The 22,267-nt window shown below is 37.2% G+C and overlaps 3 protein-coding genes and 1 long non-coding RNA gene across 6 annotated transcripts in view; 2 read left to right on the forward strand and 2 right to left on the reverse strand.

Moving 5' to 3' along the window:
* Positions 1 to 238: 238 nt before the first annotated feature.
* The window catches only part of LOC139124345 (uncharacterized), a 287,549-nt gene continuing 265,520 nt past the window's right edge, over positions 239 to 22,267 (forward strand). The window contains exons 1-6 of one of the 3 annotated variants that reach the window (XM_070690486.1): positions 258 to 360; positions 513 to 571; positions 1,738 to 2,157; positions 2,736 to 2,903; positions 3,079 to 3,114; positions 3,798 to 3,906. In XM_070690486.1, coding sequence (XP_070546587.1) covers positions 356 to 360; positions 513 to 571; positions 1,738 to 2,157; positions 2,736 to 2,903; positions 3,079 to 3,114; positions 3,798 to 3,883 — 774 coding nt within the window. In that variant the 5' untranslated portion in view covers positions 258 to 355 and the 3' untranslated portion in view covers positions 3,884 to 3,906. Of the gene's footprint in view, positions 361 to 512; positions 572 to 1,737; positions 2,158 to 2,735; positions 2,904 to 3,078; positions 3,115 to 3,797; positions 3,907 to 22,267 lie in introns of those variants that run through there. The other 2 variants (XM_070690487.1, XM_070690488.1) reach the window with 2 other exon arrangements.
* Positions 12,027 to 15,688, forward strand: LOC139124265 (uncharacterized). The gene is made up of 4 exons (XR_011549906.1): positions 12,027 to 13,177; positions 14,595 to 14,719; positions 15,173 to 15,287; positions 15,539 to 15,688. It is a non-coding gene; the product is annotated as an uncharacterized lncRNA (long non-coding RNA).
* Positions 15,916 to 19,134, reverse strand: LOC139124264 (uncharacterized). The gene is made up of 2 exons (XM_070690407.1): positions 18,265 to 19,134; positions 15,916 to 17,301 (listed from the first exon to the last, which is right to left on the reverse strand). The coding sequence occupies exons 1-2, from the start codon at positions 18,314 to 18,316 to the stop codon at positions 16,688 to 16,690; spliced, it is 666 nt and encodes a 221-aa protein (XP_070546508.1). The 5' UTR covers positions 18,317 to 19,134; the 3' UTR covers positions 15,916 to 16,687.
* LOC139124266 (uncharacterized) lies at positions 19,468 to 21,110 on the reverse strand. Its single transcript, XM_070690408.1, has 2 exons — positions 20,254 to 21,110; positions 19,468 to 19,732 (listed from the first exon to the last, which is right to left on the reverse strand). Exons 1-2 carry the CDS (start codon positions 21,056 to 21,058, stop codon positions 19,491 to 19,493), a joined length of 1,047 nt encoding a protein of 348 aa, XP_070546509.1. The 5' UTR covers positions 21,059 to 21,110; the 3' UTR covers positions 19,468 to 19,490.

Raw genomic sequence — 22,267 nt, forward strand, 5'->3', positions numbered from 1 at the left:
TCGACCGTTCATCCGGTTAAACGCTAGACCGCTAAATTATAAACTCGGTTGATGCTTTCGTATGCATACAGACAGCTAGTCATGTTGCTTGGGTCAATCAACGAAAAAGCTCGTATCAACATGCCAACGACACAAAAGCTAAAAGCTTTCGGGTACGTACCATATTATAGCTTTGTGATTGGGTGTAACTTGTAAAATTGACAGGGATAAAGAAAAGTAGTTACGGTGTGTTGTCATTGGTCTTCTGAAGACACGCCCCTCGAGACCGTGGTAAATAAAACAGCTTGCTGAACCGACAGACGTGCATTTTGATGCAACACAGCAATCGCCAAAGAACGTATCGGAAACCAGCAAAATGAAGTAAGTTATACGGGGACGAGAGATTTATATATGTAGATTCAAGACTCTTTCATCTTCCAATCACACGTAGTAGTGGAAGTCATCTTGGACCGTACTGATACGGACGGAAAAAAAAAAAAACAGTTTTATTTTTGTAACTTTTCTAATTTCAGAAACGCTGTATTTCTCGCGGTCGTCACATTGGTAATCTCTCTGACAACTGCTCAACCAGGTAATGTTTGATCTATCTCTATAGCATTACAACATTTACTGAATCGTCTCAACTGGTATGTTTATGAATCTTCAGTGTCGTTCAGGCGACATTGAACTAAAAGTGCGCTCAATGGTGGTGTCATTTTTTTTCACAAAATGTCTGGTTTCTACAACAATTCAACAGCTCTGTGCAATGGAGTTCAAAATTTCGACGCTACCGTAAGTTAAACAAGTCAAACCTTACCTTCAAACACAAGGTAATCGAATTTTTCCTGCGCTAAACTTTAAAGGGTGTAAGCTTCAATCCCGTCACCCTGTGTATACAACCAAACTTTACATGATACAGTCATAGTAAAATATGATTGTCGTAAAAATATCAAAAACATGATTGGAACTAAATTGGGATAATTGGATTGGCAGAATTTCTCAAGAATTTTAGAAATTTCTCTAATTTTACACCATATTTGCTTACCATCTTTAAAATTTTATACACAATTTACGATGCTGTTAAAATCTTATGAGTAATAATCAGTGTATGATAGTATCTAATAGAATATTGTTCAAAACATATGAACAATATTCACATTTGAATGAAAATATGAGAGTTTGTCTGTAGTTTCTTAATTTATGAAACACTTGTAATAATGTTAGTTTGTCATTTTTCCTCGACCAAAATGAAGTGTTCGATTGATTTACAATTAATTCAGTCAGGGTCATGTAAAATGTGCCCTGACTCAATTTAATGTTTATGAAGCCTTAAATTCATGAAAAAGTCAGGGGCATTTCAAAAGTGCCCTGACTCAAAATTCGTCAATTAGAGAAATTTTAAGCATTTTGTCTCGTTTTTTCAGTACATTTAAATAAAAATGAACTTATTTTCATAAAAATGAATCCGATGAAAGAGGTATGCAATAATCGTTGTGTTTTCGTTGTTTTGTCCGATAAGAACAATGTTTCACATTTTTACACTATTCTATCATTTTGTAAAATTTTAGCTGTAAAAATTTCGATTTCGTTACATTTTCCTAATAATTACTCTCATCCAATTTTCCCAAATTAGTTCCAATCGTGTTCAAAATGATGTTCAATATTTCTTAATATTGTAGCAAATTAATATCCTTGTCGCGAAACGCGTTTGCAATCAAAATTAATTGCTTCGATTGTGCTTTGATCTCCTCTCCTTAGATATTGGTGTCAAAAGCTTCACAATCACGACACCAGCAACTTTAACTACAGGACTGTGTGATGCAGAAACGGTGTACACGTTTGATATAGTGGTCTGTAACGTCGGCGGTACCGACAATACAGTGACGGCGGTGAAATTGCACTATGCAAACGGTGATAGTTACTACACTGCGACAACAAAAGGGAATGCTAATACAGCAACATTAGGTTCTGGTGCATCAGACATCGATGTCAGCGCTAATGCAGAGGCTTCGAATACTGGTGCAACTGCAACGGTATCAGCAGAAAGTGCAGGGGCGTGTGCAAAGTACACTCACATCTGCGCGGTGATTAGCGGATCCCTTGATAGCACTGCGTTTAATGATGATGCATGCATCGCACTAGACGGAGGAACAATAAGTACAAGGAACTGTCCTTTTGGTAGGCTTGCTCGTTTCTTTGTTTTCATTTTCAGTTTTGTATAATGAGCAGAAAAGAGAGAGGATAACCCTAGTCGTGCGACGATTTCATTTCCATTATAAACCGGACAAAACAACCCGTTTGACTCGGGCCACAAGGCTATTTAAAGAAAATGCTTTGTTTGCCGTCCTTGGATTTTGAAAAACCTCGCAGTCGGCCCTGGGAAAAAAACAAAAGAGAGACAAAAAGGAAGATTGTATTAACATAAAGTCAATTTTTATTCGGTTTATCTTGGAAAAATAATATATTTATTTGTAAAAGTTAACATTGTGTTTGTTTTCTTAATTTTCTCTGAAAACCTACCAGCACGCTGACAAGCAAACAAAGAATTTTATTTAAAATTCCTAATTCATTTCTCCGTTTTGTGAAAGATGTCGACGAAATACCCTTATTCATATGCTCCAAATTTAATTTCACTAATATTTATGAATACGAAATAATAACCAACGTGTTTGGGTACACCCGGAGACATATGTGCGTATGAAATACCATTTTATAATAGATTTGTCATGAACAATCCTTTGACATTCACCTTACAGCTGACTGTGATGACCCTGGAGCAGTTGACAACGCACAGAAGCAAGGAGACACTTTTGCACATAATGACACTGTCACATATACGTGCAATGCTGATTACCATCTTGTTGGCGAAGGCACCCTTACATGCAATGATGGGGAATGGGACAATGACGTGCCCCAGTGCTCAGGTAGGAAAGGCACATCACCTCACCATCAATATCTTTCACGAGACTCATCAATATCATCAATATCACGTAATTATTCAGGAGAAATCAACTGTTGAATGCTATGTCTGTCTATTATGCCTGATTGATGGCGATGATAACGATCATATCAGTCATTGTCCCTATATTTTACTTCCAGATACTGCGACCACTAAGGGAGGTGAGACAGTGGGAGGTAAGGAAAAGGGCAAAGTTTGTCAATTATCGTATTTAACAGAAGTTTTAGGTATAATCGCTTTTTGTTGGTTAGAGATGTGGTCGTTCATATAATAACAGTAATTAGCTAACATAAATTTTATTAGGACAGCGGTCATTTACTTTTGTAATTGAATTAATATAATGCGGAAAACATTTGCCTTGTATATCTTGAATGCCCCAAGAGTAACTTCTTTTCGACCTAAAATATAAAAACTAAAATATAAAAGATACGTGCGATTTCGATCTCAATAGAGGTAGACAATTGTCGAGGAACCGGAATTAACAGATGACACAATGAATCATTTCTGCCTAGAATTTTATTTTCATCAGCAGCAAGACATTTTGAATTTCAGTCCCATCTCGGCATCATTACTAATTTGTTTGGCTTTTTATGAATCCATTGTATGGAACTTGGCAAACTAATTGCAATACTTTGTTTAGACTTAAGGTGGAATGTACCTAGGAGACTGACATTCGGAGTCGTATTTTAATGAAGTTCTCTTTCCATCTACCGCTAGTTGGTGTTCATTTTAAAGGTCTCGGTGTAAGACAAATCTGAAACTTTCGAAAATGTCATATTTAGTTATTAACTCTATAGTATTACACAAGATGCATACTACCTTGGCCAGCAAATAACGCATCCACCATTTTACTTTTCAGTATGCGGTGGCGGGACAAATGTTCATGTACTGTACTACAGCCTGATTGCCACACTGGCTGTTTTTTGCATGACTTACTTCTGGTAACGATGACGTGGAATAGTTAAAAGGTACGGCATCGATTCCTAAATGTAGTTTGTGAACGATATATGGAAGCCATGACTGACTAAAATGTATAATATCATGATGTCAAGACTCAGTATTATCATGTTGTGATGCGCATTTAACATATCGTTCAAAGCCTTGTCCTAGAAATTTACAGTGTTGTCTTTGGCATGCAGTATGTTGTTTTATGTCTTGTGTGACACTGAAACTAAGTGTCGTCTTATGCCAAAGGACAAGTCAATTCCCTCAGCCTTGCGCCTTGCATGAACTTCTTTTTAGTCGTGGAGTGCTGAAGCGCAATTAATTGAATTAGTGTTAAAATACTGAAAACAATCAATAGTTAGAGCCACTGGCCTTTCCAAGAGATTAACACATTCCATAACATTAGAAAAATTGTGAAAAATATTTTTAAGTTATTTCATGGAATAATGGTATTGATTCAAAAAGGAATATAAGGCAACCTGGATGAAAAGGGAAACACATAAAACGGAGTATGTACAAAACCCGAAATAAGTATGTAAATGGACAACTTTTTATTTTCAATATATGATTTTTAAAATTTAACCAAGTCAGGATATTTTGGACAAAGTTTTTTTGACAGTTGAAAAGATTTCAAATATGTGCAAAAAAGTTCACGAGAAAAGTGTAAGCAATATCCAGCTAGCATGCTGGGTAATAGGTTGATATCAAAGAGCAATGGCCCATAGTCGAATTGTGGTTGAATGCTGGAGTGGGGACACATATTTGCATACAACGCACTCAGGTTGACTGAGAATGACTACACGGGGCAAATAGAAAAAATACTCTTAAGGAAGGCGCGGTTATTGGGATTATGACCCCATTATTTCATTTTGCTCAAATGTGCGTACACACACAAAACACTACCCTAACAAACGATTTAAATCACAACTTAGGGTACAAAAATAAAGAAAGTTCTCGTATTTGCTTATAATCAAGAACTTATTGTCGACTTATCCAGACTTAAATCAATGAAGCTTGAGTCCAACTTTCACGATGTTGGATAATATTATTCAAATAATGGTTGTTTTTAATAAGTCTTGAAAACAATATTGTACTTAATAACAGGATTGATAAATTTTCTCCGTTTCAGAGAAAAAAAAAACCACTCATCGAATTAATCTAGAACAATGTTGGAAGAAGAGATGGTTGATTCAGAAAACAAAGCAATTCGAACAGGTCATTGTTAAATTTCAACGAAGGGTTACAAGTAGGACAACTGAGGTTAATGACGTTGCTATGGATGACATGAATGGTTCAACTTTAAACTAGTTTGTGCTAAATTCAATGCCCAACTCCGCATCCGACACCAACATCGGTTACCTGGTTGTATGTTTCAAAAATGTTGTGTAGATCGAATATTATTTTCTGCATTTTCTTTCATTAAATGCTTTGAAAATATTAACACCATTTGAAGTGAAATAAAGCTCAAATTTGCTTTCAGAATAAGTCGTATATCCTGTCTATGATTGTTAATTTTAGCAAACAGATATTATATACCTATATCATCTAGTAGACCATGCACTTGGCAAAGTAAAGAGAATATTGACTGTCGTTGATGCCACTAGTTGATAGTTTAGAGAAATTTTGGATAACTAGATTTGAACGATACCATCTGTGATGCCAAGATCAGCAAACGACAACTCTGGTGAAAAGTTGAAGGGTGTTTGCATATCATTGGGTGTTGCCATGATTGTATATAAAGTTAATTTGATTTGACTCCCAATTTATGTATTCTCCTATTTTAGTGATGATACTGGAAAGTGTAATTTTAAAGATGTATTATACTTATTTGTAATGGGGCATGTGCACGCCAAGGACTTCTGTGTGGTGTGTCGAAATCCACTGTCTCAGTGCTCCAAAAAAAAAGGAAAATCACATTGCTTGAATGACTGTAGACCTACGACGATGCAATTAAAAGTTTATCCAATTTTCACTGAAAATTGGAGCTGTAGGACATCGTCGTTGTAACCTGGAAGCTGGTGACAGTTGACGAGTCTTGTTGAATGGTGACACTCTCTTCGTTGCCTTCCCAGTATTCAAAAACGAATTACGATTTCAGGGCTACACAAATGAGCATGATATATCGTTGAAAGATGCCTCATAATGCAGGAATGTCAAAAGGTCAAACATTGTAAAGTTCTAGAAGTCGTGAGAAACTTTTGAAGTTGTCGTATTTATAAAGAGAACAATAGGTTACCTTGACGACTGCCGAGTTAACATCTCAAAGTACTGCAGGAAGCTGTCACTGCATTTTGTTAAAAATCACAAATTTACCGAAAAAATAGGACACTAGATAATCTAAGCTAGCAAATAATGGTGATTTCGATCCATAGATAGTTTGGCTATCATTTGTTTAGAGAGAGTTTTACTATGGTGAGTCTCTTCTGTCATTCTGACCGTTGCAACCTTGGAAATGCCTGTCTTTCCCTACCTGTGGTGATAACTGTTTAACAGCCTCGTTACAATTGCATGCATGACTTGAGGCTATGGAAACTTTCGACATGCCTTTTCGTTTTTCATAGGTGGTGACTATAGGCGTCAACACTACTCACGATAGAAAAAGACATCTAGTAAAAATTGTTGGTAACCACAAAGCCGGGCAAAGTAGGGACACCGAAGGCAGGCAATAATTTGTTTATCCTAATTATTACCAACATACAGGAGTAAGATCACTATTGACATGTTAATGAGTCACAGTGCAGACGATGAAGAATAGTGGCATTGGGCTCCAATTGAAACATTCACAATGACTGGTGACATGTTGTCCTGACCAGTGTTCACAAAGCATGGTATTAAAAACGATGCCCATCAATAAAAGTATTGTCAAAAGACCACATATTGAAGTGTTTTGAAGTCGTTAGAAACTTTCGAGGTTGTCTTATTTACACCAAATAGTCGGTTATCTTGACGGCCACTTGGTTAAAGTTCAAAGGAACTGCTATGATCTGTTGACTCCGAACAAATGAAACAGAGAATGGATAATGACATTGTACTCCTGCATGCATGACTTTGGGCTAAGGAAAATTTCGACATGCGTTTTCGTTTTTGATAGGTGACGACTATAGGCGTCAACACTACTTACGATAGAAAAAGACATCCAGTAAAAATGGACTCGGTTGGTTACCACAGCGCCGGGCAAAGTAGAGACACCGAAGGCAGGCTATTTTTTATTTATCCTAATTTTTGCTTTATTTTATATCTGAAATGTAATGCGCCTTAAGATGTCTTTTACATTTAAGGCAATTTAAAGAAATACATATTATTAATTTTATTTTTACCAACATACAGCAATAAGATCACTGTTGACATGTTAACGGGCCACAGTGCAGACGATGAAGAATAGTGGCATTGGACTCCTATTGAAACATTCACGATGACTGGTGACATGCTGGCCTGACCAGTGTTCACTAAGCATTACATTCTTTAAGTTCAACAATGGCCTTGGTATCAGAACGATGCTCATCAATAAAAGTATTGTCAAAAGGCCACGTATTGTAGAAGTCGTTAGAAACTTTCGAGGTTGTCTTATTTGCACCAAATAGTCGGTTATCTTGACGGCCACTTGATTAAAGTTCAAAGGAACTGCTGAGATCTGTTGACTCCGATCAAATGAAACAGAGAATGGATAAGGATATTACACTCCTATAAAAAACATTCAGAATGACTGGTGACATGCTGTCCTGACTGGTATTCACAAAGCATCACATACCTTACTTTTAACAATGGTCATGGTACATGCATATATATGAAAAACATGCTCACCAATGAAGTTACTGTCGAAAGGTCACGCATTTTAGCGATCTGTGTTTTTTATACCAAGTAGACGCTTATCTTGACGGCGCCTGGATAAAAGTTCAAGGTAATACTGAAACCCATCAGAGTGCATTTTGGTAAATATCACAAGTTTACAAGACAAAGTAAATCACTACGTAATGTAAGCTAATAAATGCTTTTGTTTTTGATCGATAAATAAATTTTTTCAATAATTGACCTTGAGAGAGTTGTGCTATGATGAGACTAATAGAATCTTTCACCTAAAAGGAACGGGGATCAGATTGATTTCTCACACGAGTTGGGAATAGTTTATCTTACACGAGATGAGTATTTGCTATGTACATTTCGTTGAAGATTGGGATGAGCGAAATATAAACAAATACAATACAATATATTTCATTGTCAATCTAATTGTCACTAACATACGGCAATTATATCACTATGGACATGTAAACAGGCAACAATGCAGGCGATGTTGATGATAGCTAGCTTGGAACTTAATGATAAAAATGTCGACTTGGGACAAATGAAATAGGGAAAGAAAAAACGTTCACAATGACTGGTGATAACCATACTTAGACTGTTTGTGTTAATATCCATAATAAAGGTAGATTTAGAAGAAGTGCCAAGGATAATTTACGAGTGTTTATAGAATTATTTTGGAGCACGTGACAGACATTAATAACGGGCACCGCTGATGTTACCTAGCAACGTCATTATATGTTGTAAGTTCGACGTTGAATAGCAATACGCCCAGTCGTGCCTGACCAGTGTTCCGAAAGCATTGTATTATTCAAGTTTCACAATGGGCTTGGTAAATACAATGTAGAGAAGGTGCTCACCAATAAATGTATAGTCAAAAGGTCACACATTTTCATGTTTTGAAGTCTTTGGAGTTGTTTTATTCACACACCAAATAGTGGGACGACCACTGGGCTAAACGTTAAAGGTACTGCTATTACCAGCCACTGCATTCAGGTAAATTTTACAAATGTTCCTGAAAAACGACGTCACTACATAAAGTAACCTGACATTCAAGGAGGTTTTCGTTGATGAACGTCTGATAACAAATTCATCTTTAGGGGATTTAGTATAAACAAAAGAGTTCTATATATTGAGTAAGGTGAAATAACGTGCCTGAATTACCTGTAAGGCAACTTGACATATTTTAGTACAGATTAATGTTAGCCTTCAATGTGTCTGTTCATCGCGACTTTTGCTCAAACATTTGTTCCTCTCACTATAAATATATTAATTAAACTAAAATATCACACATGGGCCTATCTCCCTATATACTTGTTCTCGCAATTTCCAACTATCGAATTTCCAATCCTGGGTTCCCAATTTTCACCTATCGAACTCCCAATTTGGATGCGTACCCCCATTTTCAACTTTCGGACTCCCATTTTGAGTCCGTAATCGCCGTTTTCAACTTTCGAACTCCCCGTTTTGGATTCGCAAAAGACCAAAATTTTTTTGATTCGTACTACTTTTTGTTTTGTTTTGTTTTGTTTTGTTTTGTTTTGTTTTGTTTTGTTTTGTTTTGTTTTGTTTTGTTACTTTCGAACTAGCATTTTTGATTAACTTTGATTTTAGACGACATTCCATTTTGGACTCGTGGTCGCTTTTTAAACTTTCGTACTTATAATTTTCGAACTAACGTTTTTGACTCGAAGTCGCAACAAAGACGTTTTTCTTAGCAGTCTTCAGCATTTCTATACGCATCCCTCAGTTGCTTAATTGTAGTTAGCCACGTTTTATCCTTCAGGACTGTAATTAAGTCAGAAAGCGTCATAGATACGTCACAAAGCGTTTCGTAGTTTTTGTGTTTTTCCTGTGACCGTGTGAAAGTTCAAGAGGGTCGAAAAATATGAACCGGAAACACTTGTGAAGCTATAACTCCATGATTTGCCACCGCTATCACTTAATTCGGTCGCTATAATGTCATCTAATGACAAAATCATTCATGCTCCTCGATCAACACAGAAAGAGACTAGTTAAGACGAGCAAGACAGCTATTAGAAAAGGTCGAGGCTATTTACAGGTGCATGTGAATAGCAAGGGTGGCTATTTCCACGCCATGGTTTTGGACGATAGTTCTTAGATTTTATCCCGACCTGTAATTGACTATCTCAACGGTTCACGTCTGAATCCGTACTTTTTGCCGATAATTCGCTCAAAGTTCCGAACCAAGCAAAATCTGTCGCTCGATAGAAGAAGCAAAACACGGCTGAACAGCCTGTCAACGGTCTAATGAAAACGCGAAACAAACATCTCTGAGTCATCATCACCGTCTGTCATCGGCCATCTTTGCGTCAAATATCTTTAAGAGTACTTGATGTTATCGGGGGAAAAGGACGATTTGCAAAGGTTTTGGGACTAGTCTGTATTGTCGTTGCCAATATGAAGCCCAAGCATTCATTTCCCCGAGTATGGCTCAATCCTGACATGGCATACGTTACATAAGTAAAAACTGTGCAAGTGAAAGACTGAACTTTTGCTCTACTTTTCCTCGATAGAAATCTGTCAACCAGTCTCTTACCAAATCAAAAATAAATTCAGGAGTCACTTAGAAAAGTATTGTACCACAGAAAAATACAAACATTCACCGGGGCCTCCCTATAAAAAAGCTATCACCATTACCCGAAGAATCCGAGTCCCAAACAAACGTTCGTTGACGACTCTGACAGGGTAGGTCTCGTGGTCATAGGTCATGGTACGGTGCAAACGTTCAGTTACGGCAGGCCAGGTTTGTTTTTGCTTTCTCACAAGTTCATTTTAAAGATTGTCTTTTGTCATGGTGCATTCTTGAGCATACGTTATACTATTAATAGTACCTGGACTTGTATTCAATCACAGGGACTGCCGGTCGCCCACAAGGTCGCTTCGACCTACTTCCCAAACATAGGCTACCTTCCTGAGTGCAATGTGATTCATGGTAGAAATAAAAGATTATCACAAGCAATTTCTACATAAACTAGGAACAATTTGATTTAATCAGTCAACACAATCTGTCTCTTAAAACATCTTTGCAATGCAAAATGAGGAGTTGGAAAGATTAAAACAGCGACTACGAATAAAAAATGGGGAGTGTGATAAATGAAAAAAGGCGACTACGAATCCAAAATGGAAAGTTAGTGTTGGCATTGTACGAATGCAAAATGGGACTTCAAAAGTTGAAAATTGCGAGTACGAATCCAATATTGGGAGTACAAATCCGAAATGTTGAGTTCGAATGTTAGCCCAGATTACGCCTCATAGATCACTTTAATCATGGATTTCTCTATTAAGGGGCATTGAAATAGTATGCACATGGGACTGATGAGCTGTCGCTAGAAAATATTACTTCTCTAATAAGTACTAATCTACGCGAGGATCTATCTTTGTGACACGACTACTTGCGTATCATTCGCAAAAACGAATTGTTTAGCCTAATTAGTCTTCGTATAGACCGTCATTCCAAATTTTTGACCATTGAAACAACCCTGAAATCAATACTTTTTTGGTAGTTGCATAGATTTCGATCTCTGAAAAATATCATACAATAGATACGTTGTCTCGGTAGACATCACGATGTCGAGCCTTGATAGTGATATGTCGGTATCAATCACTGCAACGACCCATGCGTCCTCTGTGATCAAAAGGTGTGCTCATCAGTGAATATACACACATATATACGAATAGACAGACAGAGACCGACAAAGCATGACAGACTGATAAGTGAGGCGAGTACTAGTCCAGCGACATGGAAAGATTAATTTTCTGCGTATTGCAGAAGTATTATAAAGCGGGAGGAGATTTGAAAACATATGATGAATGCTTGCTTGAAGCAAAGGGTCGAACGAGATGCATTCTTGTAGAAACCAACTGCATTTACTTCTGATGGCAACATATCAGTTGATACAGATAATGTCACCATGCTTTTCAATTAAACTTATGAGAACCCGAATTCATCACAAACGATGACGTCATTAAAAATTGCGAGAAGAGTTTGACCTCCAGCTGTGAAGGAAACAGTTGGTCAACTGAAAAGTTACCATAGTAAGCTGTGATCTAAGGGGCACAGAATAAGCGGAGTAAATGAACTTGATGCCCCAAACTCTGACCTCTATTGAACAGAAAGGACACGTTTCCAAATAGGAAAGCCTTTATAGGTCGTTCACTGCAGTAACACGACCTTCGCAGCCTAATTGCATTGATGAACGTTATTTAGGTTGATAAAATTGGGACAAGGTCATCACAAAGCACTCGTACTCTCAATATCATACCCTTGATGTCTTGTTAATTAAAAGTCCCCATAGACTAAATATCAATGCGCTTAAGGTAGTGACTCTGGTTCGTTGACACATATTTTCAATCAAAAGTTTCACATAGAAAACAGGGTCTCACACCCAACATGTGGTACATTTTCTGTTAGGTCTATATTTGAAGAAGGTAAAAATTTTGTTTAGTTGTCAAAACATGCATTGGTATGTTTGTTTAAGTCAAAAACATGTGATTTTGAATTTTTTCACTTAAAAGAGTATAAGTAAGAATTGGCAGCACCCCTAAGTGATCTGTTAACGGCACTAGACAGCTGGATATACAGGGGGAAAACCGTGTTTTGGATTTTTGAAATTCGCTTTTGTTTCTGCACAGTGAGCCTTCGAAGTGTGAACTGTCGGATTTTCGCATAAATTATCGGCTTTTGTTCACGTTTGTCAAGTTATCGTCACTTCAGGGGGGTTTATCAAAAATCTAAGACACGGTTTTTCAGGTCTATTCATGAAGTGTTAGCATGCGAAGAATCGGGGAAATCCGCCCACGCGTCGCCGACTTACACTCATTTGAAGGTGCGCATACATAGCAAAAATCGGAACTGAGAAAATCGACTATTTGTGTAAACGTCCCATTTTTCACACAAAATCGCCGAAAAAGTCGGATTTTTGTGCGTTTCAAAAAAAGAATCATTCGATCTGGGTCTAGGTTAAATATTGGGCATCAGGTTGGAGAATTTCTGACAAGTCCTAAACATCAGTTCGCCTAAAAATGATGAAAATTGTGCGTAGAAACGTGAGGCTTTTCAGCATAAGCGGTGGGTACTATTTACACGATAAACACTAGAAAGATAATTCAGGGCATAATCTGTTTGTCAAATACGTATCTAGCTTATAATTATATTAACTGTACACTGTTTGGTAACGGTTAGAGTCTGGTTACAAGACTAGAAAAGTTTTAAAAAATCATACAGCCGGAATGGTTTACAGGTCTGCGTTCTGCCGACGACGCGCGCTCGCTCTCTCGCAAGCGCTCGACTTCCGGTCTCACAGCCCGTAATTTATGCACGTACCAAGTGTGAAATGGTTGCCCAGTTCATTTTAGCGCCGATTTTTGTGCCTATAGTACAGGACGTCACTTGCTTGCTTGCTTGCTTTCGAAGATGAGACGACCAACTCTCGATGCTCTAAAAAATTCTGTAGTTGAGAAGTTCAAGGAATGCGGGTAAGTCGCACTTGTTTTTGTGGTTTTCACATGTGATCTGCTGCAGTCTTTTTACTCACCATAAAAAATGACCGGGGTTTCGTGCGCTATTTCGCTTTCTACTGTGACATGTACTATTATGGCCCCGGGTATGAAACCAAAATCAACTTCAGTTAAACGTAAAAGCGATTCTTCATGACTTAAAATAAACGACTGAGGCGATACTCGACAGATTCACTCATTGTAAAATTGAAACGGCGACATATCGCGACACCCAGCGACACTCTCTTGACCACAGATAGAAATTGACCGGCAACGATCGTGAAGCGACGTTTCGCGTAGGTTGCTGTGCTCTAGACCGACATAACAGTGTCGGATAGACAAATTGGACAAACCATGCTTCCTACCTCCATGGACAAACTAAGTCCAAAATATGGGCTGCTGTTATAGAACCATATTTTCCAGTGAAGATTAAATAGATTCTCTTTGGACGGCAGTGTAATCTATAGCCCGGCGTACGATGCTGTGTGTTCCGCTACAGCTAATCGCCCCGCTCACCACACAGCCCTGCAAAGACCCGTACGTAGGGTCGGTGACTTCAAATCCATTTGGGACTTGACGTAAAGCCAAATTACTGCCGAAATTCAGCGTTCTTGGGCCCAAGTCGTATCCCTGCCTACCTCAGCTACTCGATCGCTTCCAAAAATGCCAGTCTTTTATTCACTTTTCGTAAATAACCGTCGATGTCGGTAACTCTCTCGCTAGCCCTGCGTACGATGTTGTGTATTGGCCGCTACAGCTAACACACAGCATCGCACGCAGGGCTATGTAATCTACAGTGCTGTATGTGCGCGTGTATATGGAGCCCTGGTAAAGAAGCCTATAGCTAGTTAGGCATTCTCAACATCACGCATGCAACCATAGTACCAACAAATGTTTCAATTTACCACCCGCGGGAGGGCAGATTTCAATGAAGGGGTTATAAAACGACACACTTTTTTTTTTTCTAATTGTTTTGTTTCGCGTAGAATGACGCTGGCTGCATTTGTTCATTAAAGGGACATAAGCTGTAACCTTTCGCCAATTTCAGTATTCTGCTACTGTATATCAGATACCGTGTCTAACCTTAATCTGTCTGTCATGCTGAAATTTCCAATATTATGCTTGTCAACACAGCTTGTATGTGTGTACTGATCATTTTGTTTACAAACGAATTCTTGGCCAGACTTGAATTATACTCTTATTGGGTGTGTTGATATGCTAAATAATTTGCATTTCATTACAGTTCAGCGTTTCAATCCAGCAAGTGTAGAGAAACCATATTAAAAAGTACAGGTTATGGAGCTTTAAACGAAGACAATTTTTTTTATGACGTTTACGTTACTCAGTTCTTCCATTCTGTTAAAAATTCGTGGTTTCTTTGGTCATTTCAACACAGCTCAGACCTTGTGGAGGCATTCTGTAAAGAAGTTGAGAGAATGGTACAGGACAGAAAAAAAACGAGGGATTAACCAGAAGAGGATACGTTAGATATTGTACTGCAACTGGGCATATGCACTCTATGTAAGACTTTTTAATTCTCTTTTATGGGGTTCTTGGTTGTGCAGCACAATAAGAAAAACGCAGGCACTGTCGTGTTTTGTGACGAAACACACAAAATAAATGTTGTCTAAGGCATATTGCCTTAACATACTCAAAATTTAGATCAAAATTTAAATGTATGTTTCAGGTTAAAGTTTGCATAGACGGTATATGCTTTTGACAACATTATTTTGTTTGTTTGGTTTTTTTTGCAAAAAAAGTCAGTGCCCTGTGTTTATCTTATTGTGTTGCACAACGGAAAGCACAAGTTGACTGTGTTCTGGTAGTAATGGTGTACTTCCTGTTTTTCATTTAGAGTTTTCGCATGAATCTGTGGACCATAACACAATCTGGCTGTCTAGGACAGTAAGACCCATTAATTTTGAGCTACGTGTTTCAATTATTGCTGATGTTTTTCTCTTTGGAAAATTACAGGCTAAAGAAATTGGACCTGAAGGAGAACGTGCCCATTACGCATTTCCACCAGTGATTCTGCAATACCTGAGAACACTTCTACCCAGAAATGTAAAAGGGGAATTGTGGAAGGCAAGTTTGTTAATTGTTTACATACATTAACTCTCACATACAGCCATTGATAGCACACATCTCAGAATCACACATATCTTGAAAGTTGATGCAGAGTTTTCACGCAATTTCACTTCATTTTTCAATATCAAATTACAACATTCACTCACAAGTAACACTCATGTCACCACACAAACAATATATATTTATCAGTCAACATATATAATCTGGTCAACATTTAACACAAATCGTTTTATTCTTTTAATTTGCAGGAAGCCTACCAAGTCACCATGCAACAATTTGTGGATGCACTCACACCAATCATATAACTGGGACAGAACAGCTGCACTTCAGTCTTTGTATTTAATATCACCTACAATCACAAATTTACTTTTGTCTTGATTTTTATTTCTTACAACAACCATATTTCAATTACTATTATTTATATGTCACTTCTTTTTTCCAGTCTTAGACAATAAAGTTATTGTTATAAAATAGAGTTGTGGGATCCATGACTGAGTTCATTGACAGATGATCTCTAAAAATTCTTTATGATACTGTAAAAGCATTAATGTTTTGCTGGGTTTTGATTTTACTTTGCTTTTTTGCTGATTGATAAAATCCCAGTGGCAAATATTTAATTACAATAGTTACAATAGAACTTATTGTTTCACAGCACAAATCTGTGACAATAAAACCCAATGAATGTACTCCAAATATCAGAAGAGTGAATTTAAATCCAGGTGAAAATTAATGCTTTGATAGTAATATATAGTACTTGTAGTAGTTTTGTAATTGCTTAATATATATGTGTATTTCACCAAAACCATTTAGAGGAACCCAAAATATACTTTCAAGCATTCAATGAGGAAGGCAGTTGTTCAGAAAAGTAATTTTTGATGAATCAGGCAAGAAAGATATATCTTTCCCCATTTCGAGTGGACGGCATAGCACAATACAAAGAATTAAATTACTTTGGCCAAAATACTTGGTACATCAACTTTTAGATCAGTCTGACCAGTAATTGCACTTTACTGGTTTTTAACACTTTCACAGCTGGTTTGAATATTTCTGGAAGTGACGTTTTCATTGAAACAAATTTCCATCAATTACCTATTTACAGTAATGTCTTACTGTACTGTACCATGTAAGCTAAATATAAGGTGGAAAAGAGAGTCATGCAAACTATATAGCATAAACACTACTAGCACTCTTTATGATGACCAAAAAAGTCTTTGATTTTGAAACTTCAGTGTGAAAGAGCTCAATTGTGTACTTCCCTGGTTTCATCGGCTGTGTTTTGTAAAAATGTTATGTCATGTACTATGTACTGTTGTGTCCATTGAGATGTTTACACACACTCTGACTCTTTATGTCCCTTCATTGGCTTGTAACACTTAGTACATCGCCTTGTACTGGTCTGCCTCACGGCTGACTTGTCAAAGCACCGGATTGGTAGGTATTTCCCTCAGCATACTGAAACTTATCCAGTTTAACCAAGCGCTGCCTTTTGTTTTCCTTTCTTCTTTTCTTTGCATTGGCTGATGATTTGTACACAGCATTTCTCACGCGAATGTGGTCCAGTGAATGCCACTTCCATGTCATCATTGAATTGATGTTCAACTCACTTCTGCTGTACAAATCTCTGCTGAACTTGGAAAACCCTGAGTTGAAGCAAGACACCGCATAGTTGGCACCAAGTAAAACTTCATCAAGTCCATGGTTTTGGTCTTTGGGGATGACGTTCCATAGTACATGATGCAAACTTTCATTCTGGTTCTGGGTGAAACCATTCTTGGCCCCTTCCAGCAGCTTCTCATCAGCCAACTTTGTGATAACTGGCTCAACAGCTTTCACTACAGCTGGTGCAAGTGGATTTTGTAGTGGTCTGTAGGTTGTCTTTCCAGTCGCCTTGTCTTTCTGCCACTTACACCAGCTATCTGCTCCCTGGGGACAATATTCATGATGAGGCTCTTTGTATGTACTTGAGTAGTGTTGCAGAATGGCTTTTGTCTGCCTACTCATTTCTGGCACATTACCTAAAAAAATAATGAAAGATGTGTGAGCTATGAAACCACTAGTACTCTGGTTCATCAAAACTATACTATGAAACCACTAGTACTCTGGTTCATCAAAACTATACTATGAAACCACTAGTACTCTGGTTCATCAAAACTATACTATGAAACCACTAGTACTCTGGTTCATCAAAAGTGCATCAAAACGCCCTGACAAATTTACCACAAACGTGCATGTAACTATTTAGTGTCTGCACTAACATTTATGACCAGCAGAAGGGCACTGTATAACAGCTACAGTGAAACCTGTCATTACGGACACCTACCTTATCAGGACACCTCACAGATTTTTCAAGACAAGCACAGCGTTTTGAATAGAATTTTACCTATCTATAAGGGACACCTCTCTACTAAGGATGGTTTTCTGATCCAAGAGGTGTCCTCAATAGACAGGTTTCACTGTATTATTTTGTTTCAGGAGTGGTAGTGTCATCAACAATATTAATCCACACAATGGTTTCAGCCCAAAATAATTTAAAATGATAAATCAAAAAAGAGACCTGGTGCAGTTTTAGCTCACCTACAGTAAAGAGAGCGTCATGTTGCATGCATCATCAACAAATGATTTAGATAACTTGTTACAATTAAAGTACTGTCAGTACTTTTGTAATGTGGTTTCCCTACACTTTCTAGATTGTCTATGACTCCTGGGAGAAAGAGGAATAATCTCCATTGGTATTGTTGAAAATTGTATTCAAGTCTTGACTAGAATTCAATTGTAAACAATAACAATGATCATTACACACATAGAAGCCGTGTTGACAAGGAGAATACTGGAAATTTCAGCATGACAGACAGATTAAGGATAGACACGGTAGTTTATATACAGAAGCAGAATACTGAAAAAGTAGCATAAAAGCTAAAGCTAATGTCCCTTTAATATAAAATATGAGATAAAGGGATGACATTGTAAATTGGTCTTACCTTTATTGTTTCGAAGGGCGATGCCATAGAACACCTGAAAAGCGTTGATCATCTGGTTTGTCAACCTGTTTCTGCCTGTCAGGGCTTTTCCATCTTCAAGCTTGCCTCCTAACAAAACAATGAAAAATACAGAAAATTTAATTTTGACAAGTTTTTTTTTAAAGAGCAATTAGATCTGAAAGCTTGATGAGAGAGAGAAAACTTTTTCTGTCCATTAAAATCAAATCATGCAAATTTTAGAATTTAAAGCCCCAGTATTACCAATTTTTGACTATTTTTTTAGCTTCCGGTTCTACTTCATGAAGTACAATAAAATGCACATGTATTCTATAGAATCTCAACATAGTCTGTGTATGAGAAATGACCATTGTTATTGTTGACATCTTCAATCATCTTCATTGTTAGTATCTCTTGTATCTTCACACAAACATGGAGGTATAAACAGTCAGTTTCTTCCTTCACGGGACAAAGAACCTGCTGTTGACAATGTTAGGCAGGAGGGGAGAATAAGAATAAAGAGGACAGCAGGGGGAAAAAAGAGGAAGGTCAAAGAAATGCCCTGGTAAAATCCCCTGTGGAGAAGACTGCCTTATAATGATTTTATTTTATGCCAAATTTTTATTTATGTGGTTCTAAGGTTCAGTCAGAAATTTATCACTGTTAAAAGGAAATTGTAATAAATATTTCTATGGGTGACTGAGATTTTGTACATGTGGTTCACTACTCACTTTGTACTTATCCACCAGTTTCCGTAAATGAGTCCCCATTCTCTTTTGAATGTGGCCAACACAATCTTCTTTCTGTACAACAATACCATCACTGGCATATACATCGCGGACTGACAAATATGCTGAGCTGTCTCCATCGCCAATGTACTAGTGTGTGTATCTAATGAAAGAAATAAATTTATTTGTTGGAGGTTCACATAATGTTTGACAGATCATATCTAGCCCTCTTCCTAAGAAATTTAAATGTATTGGAAATAAGATGCTTTGTGAAACAAAAGTGACAAGTGTGCATGCAACATGTTGCGTATATTTTCCATGAAATTAGGTCTGGGTACAATTTATGTTTGAAAACAGAATTTGTTGTCAAACATTGAACAACACAGGTAGTCAATATTAAATTCGTTTGCTGGATGTGCCAATAAAAGTGTGTTTCAGTTTTAACATTTCAATTTGCATTTTCCAATTCTAACGTAAACAATAATGGGCCAGGAAAACTCCCTAGAATTGATAGACAATGAACATTTCAATATGATACCTCAGGTTGTGCTTTTCCTTGGACCGTTCAAATAACACCACAGCACCAGCCTCCTCCATGCTCTTAGCAGAGTCATCATGGTTAATCTTGCAGTTAGGTTCATGCTCTATGAACCACTTCATGTAGTTGATATCTCTGGGAGCATCCTCCATTTTGCGGCATTCACGGCAATATGTCGAACTAATGTGTCTATCTAACACCTTTCCTGTGAAAAATATAAAGAAAAACAATCCATGATAGCATTTCAATATAAATGTAACATTGACAAAAAAAGTTATGCTAATTCTGTAGAAATTAGATTAATTTATTGTCAACGGAATTATTTTTCATTGGAAACAAACATAGACATCAGCTGGATTAATTTTCACTCCTTTTTGGTGCTGTATGTGTACAAAATGAAAATTAGAATTTTCACTGGAATGTTACTTTAGTGGAAAAAATGAGTTCAGTGAAAACAATTAAAATAAATTCTTATCAAAAATAAAAGGTATACGGTGAACAAATTTCTGAATTTGAAAGTATGAAAAATAGCAACACAAGTACACAATGTTAACAACAACAACAACAACAACAATAGTAATTGCCCGGTCTGCATACATTTTTAGATATCGAAATAATGTGTAGTCCGAACAGGACAGTCAGTCCAACTACGATAAATGAAATATGTGCAAACAATTGACTGCTCACATCAGTTGATTTTGTATCGGCAAAACAAAGCAAAATTACCTGTTTCCATTGAAATGACACTAACAAATCCGAAGAGAGAACAGAAACTTCTAGAAACCCACGATCCGTCGACCGACACGGCCACATCAACTGTCTGTCCCTCATCTGGTTCCTCCCCTAACACCAGTTGTCTGACTTCAGCTACAGCCTGCTGCAAAAGATCCTCCGTGACGTCCTCGCTTTTGTTTGCCAATTCTTGGACGTGTTCTCTGAACGCGTTGGACGACAGGGGTGGTGGAAGCCCGATAAATGAACAGAATTTCTCAGACGCCCGTCTCCCTCTTCCTATAGCTCTCAGTCCCAAAACCATCTTTCTGTTAATTTGGAAGTAGCGACCGTTTTTCTGGGAAGACGGGAAAGCCGATTCTATGTGACGAGTGCTGCAATCACTATTGGAGCACGCCATTTTAAAATGACTACCCCAGCCATGTGTTGTATCTTCCTGTAAGCACAAGAACCCACATGAGCAGCTGTTACATAGGGATCGTGACTTCAAGACTGAATTCAGAGTTCTGACATCAAACACCCGTAACATCTCATCACTGTCTGCTGTCTCTTCCGATAAGCTTACTTTCTGTTGTAACGGGACAAAGTCTCGTGCATCGGCTGCGTCCCTACACAAAACGACGTCCTCGTCTTCAGATAAATCTGACTCATCAGAATCTTCTTGGCAGTTGTAGTATGAGCCAAGGTCAGACAGTTTTAAATCGGTCCTAACGCTCGCGTCCATCAGCTTTCCATTTTGCTTCTTCGGCCCCCGTTTGCGTTTTCTACACTGCTTATACTGCCGGCAGTCATCAGCCATGTTGGATAGCGTCTCTTATGAAGACGTACGCGCATGCGCAACATGTTGCGTAAAAATTTACATAATCTCCTTAAGGTATAACGATAACGCTGACAGTAACCGGACCGTTAAAACAAAAAGAAAATAATAACTCGCGCAGTGGTTAAAAAGCCGTGTTTTCACTAAAATTTAAGACATTTTCCAGTACAATGTTACCACACAGTTTTCTCTAATAGAAAGATCATATTTCAGGGGTTCAGAATATGAAATAATCACAAAATCGCTAAAATTGACAAAGGAACATGAGTCACTACCTTAACTTTTTAAATAACCGGAAAGTTACTATTTTCGGTATCTATGGTTTTCAAAGTACAGAAAGTCAGATATTACATTTGAAGCAGCCAAGAGGTCAGTCTCAAGTAAATAAAACTGTATTAATGGCGAGGAATTTATTTATGTACAAAAGTATGTCGTCATTGTAAACCATAGACTGAGTACAGAGTCAATGATGGAGCAGACCAAGCTACAAAATATATTTTAAAAATTCAACATTAACAAAGTAGACGGGAAGACAACTGATCCGGCAAGATTTTATAAAGTGAAATATTTTGATAATATGAATACATTACCGCAGTGTGAGCATCAAATACTTGAAAGTAGAAAGGGATTAAATAATTCATATCTTTGTTAGAGGACGAAACAAACAAAGAAACAAACAAACAAACAGATAACTTAATGATACACAAATAATAAGCAAATATTGATAACTAGCAGCAAATTAATGGAAAAGCAAATTAAAGATTTTCCCTCTTGATCACCATATATATATATATATAAATATATATGTATATATATATATATATATATATATATATATATATATATATATATATATATATATATATATATATATATATATATACGTATCAACGTGAATCAGTATGCTCTAATTATAATTGCAAATGTCCGTAAAGACAAGATATGGTACAGTGTTTTTGTTTATGAGATAATTTTGCAAGAAAGTGTCATCACTACAAAGCTGAACGAGAGAAATAACTGCTCTTTATCTATATTAAGCCTCTAGTTTATGGCACACATCATCAAAGAGGTGCAAAACTTACTTAGTCTTGCGGTAATTTTTCTGTTTCTTGTTTTTCTTTCATAATTTATGAAAAATGATCATAATACTTCAAATATGGTTGAGTTTAGTTGAAGCAAAGTTAAATCAAA

Source organism: Ptychodera flava (genome assembly GCF_041260155.1).
Source record: "Ptychodera flava strain L36383 chromosome 23 unlocalized genomic scaffold, AS_Pfla_20210202 Scaffold_23__1_contigs__length_28996876_pilon, whole genome shotgun sequence".
NCBI classification, from domain to species: Eukaryota; Metazoa; Hemichordata; class Enteropneusta; family Ptychoderidae; genus Ptychodera; species Ptychodera flava.

Excerpts from the sequence above, each read along its gene's own strand:
- LOC139124264 (XM_070690407.1), bottom strand. The coding sequence starts at position 18,316 with ATGATCAACGCTTTTCAGGTGTTCTATGGCATCGCCCTTCGAAACAAT. Across the intron at positions 17,302-18,264 it reads CGCCCTTCGAAACAATAAAG|GTAATGTGCCAGAAATGAGT; the intron begins GTAAGACCAATT and ends TTATTTTTTTAG.
- LOC139124266 (XM_070690408.1), bottom strand. The coding sequence starts at position 21,058 with ATGGCTGATGACTGCCGGCAGTATAAGCAGTGTAGAAAACGCAAACGG. Across the intron at positions 19,733-20,253 it reads TGTCATTTCAATGGAAACAG|GAAAGGTGTTAGATAGACAC; the intron begins GTAATTTTGCTT and ends TATTTTTCACAG.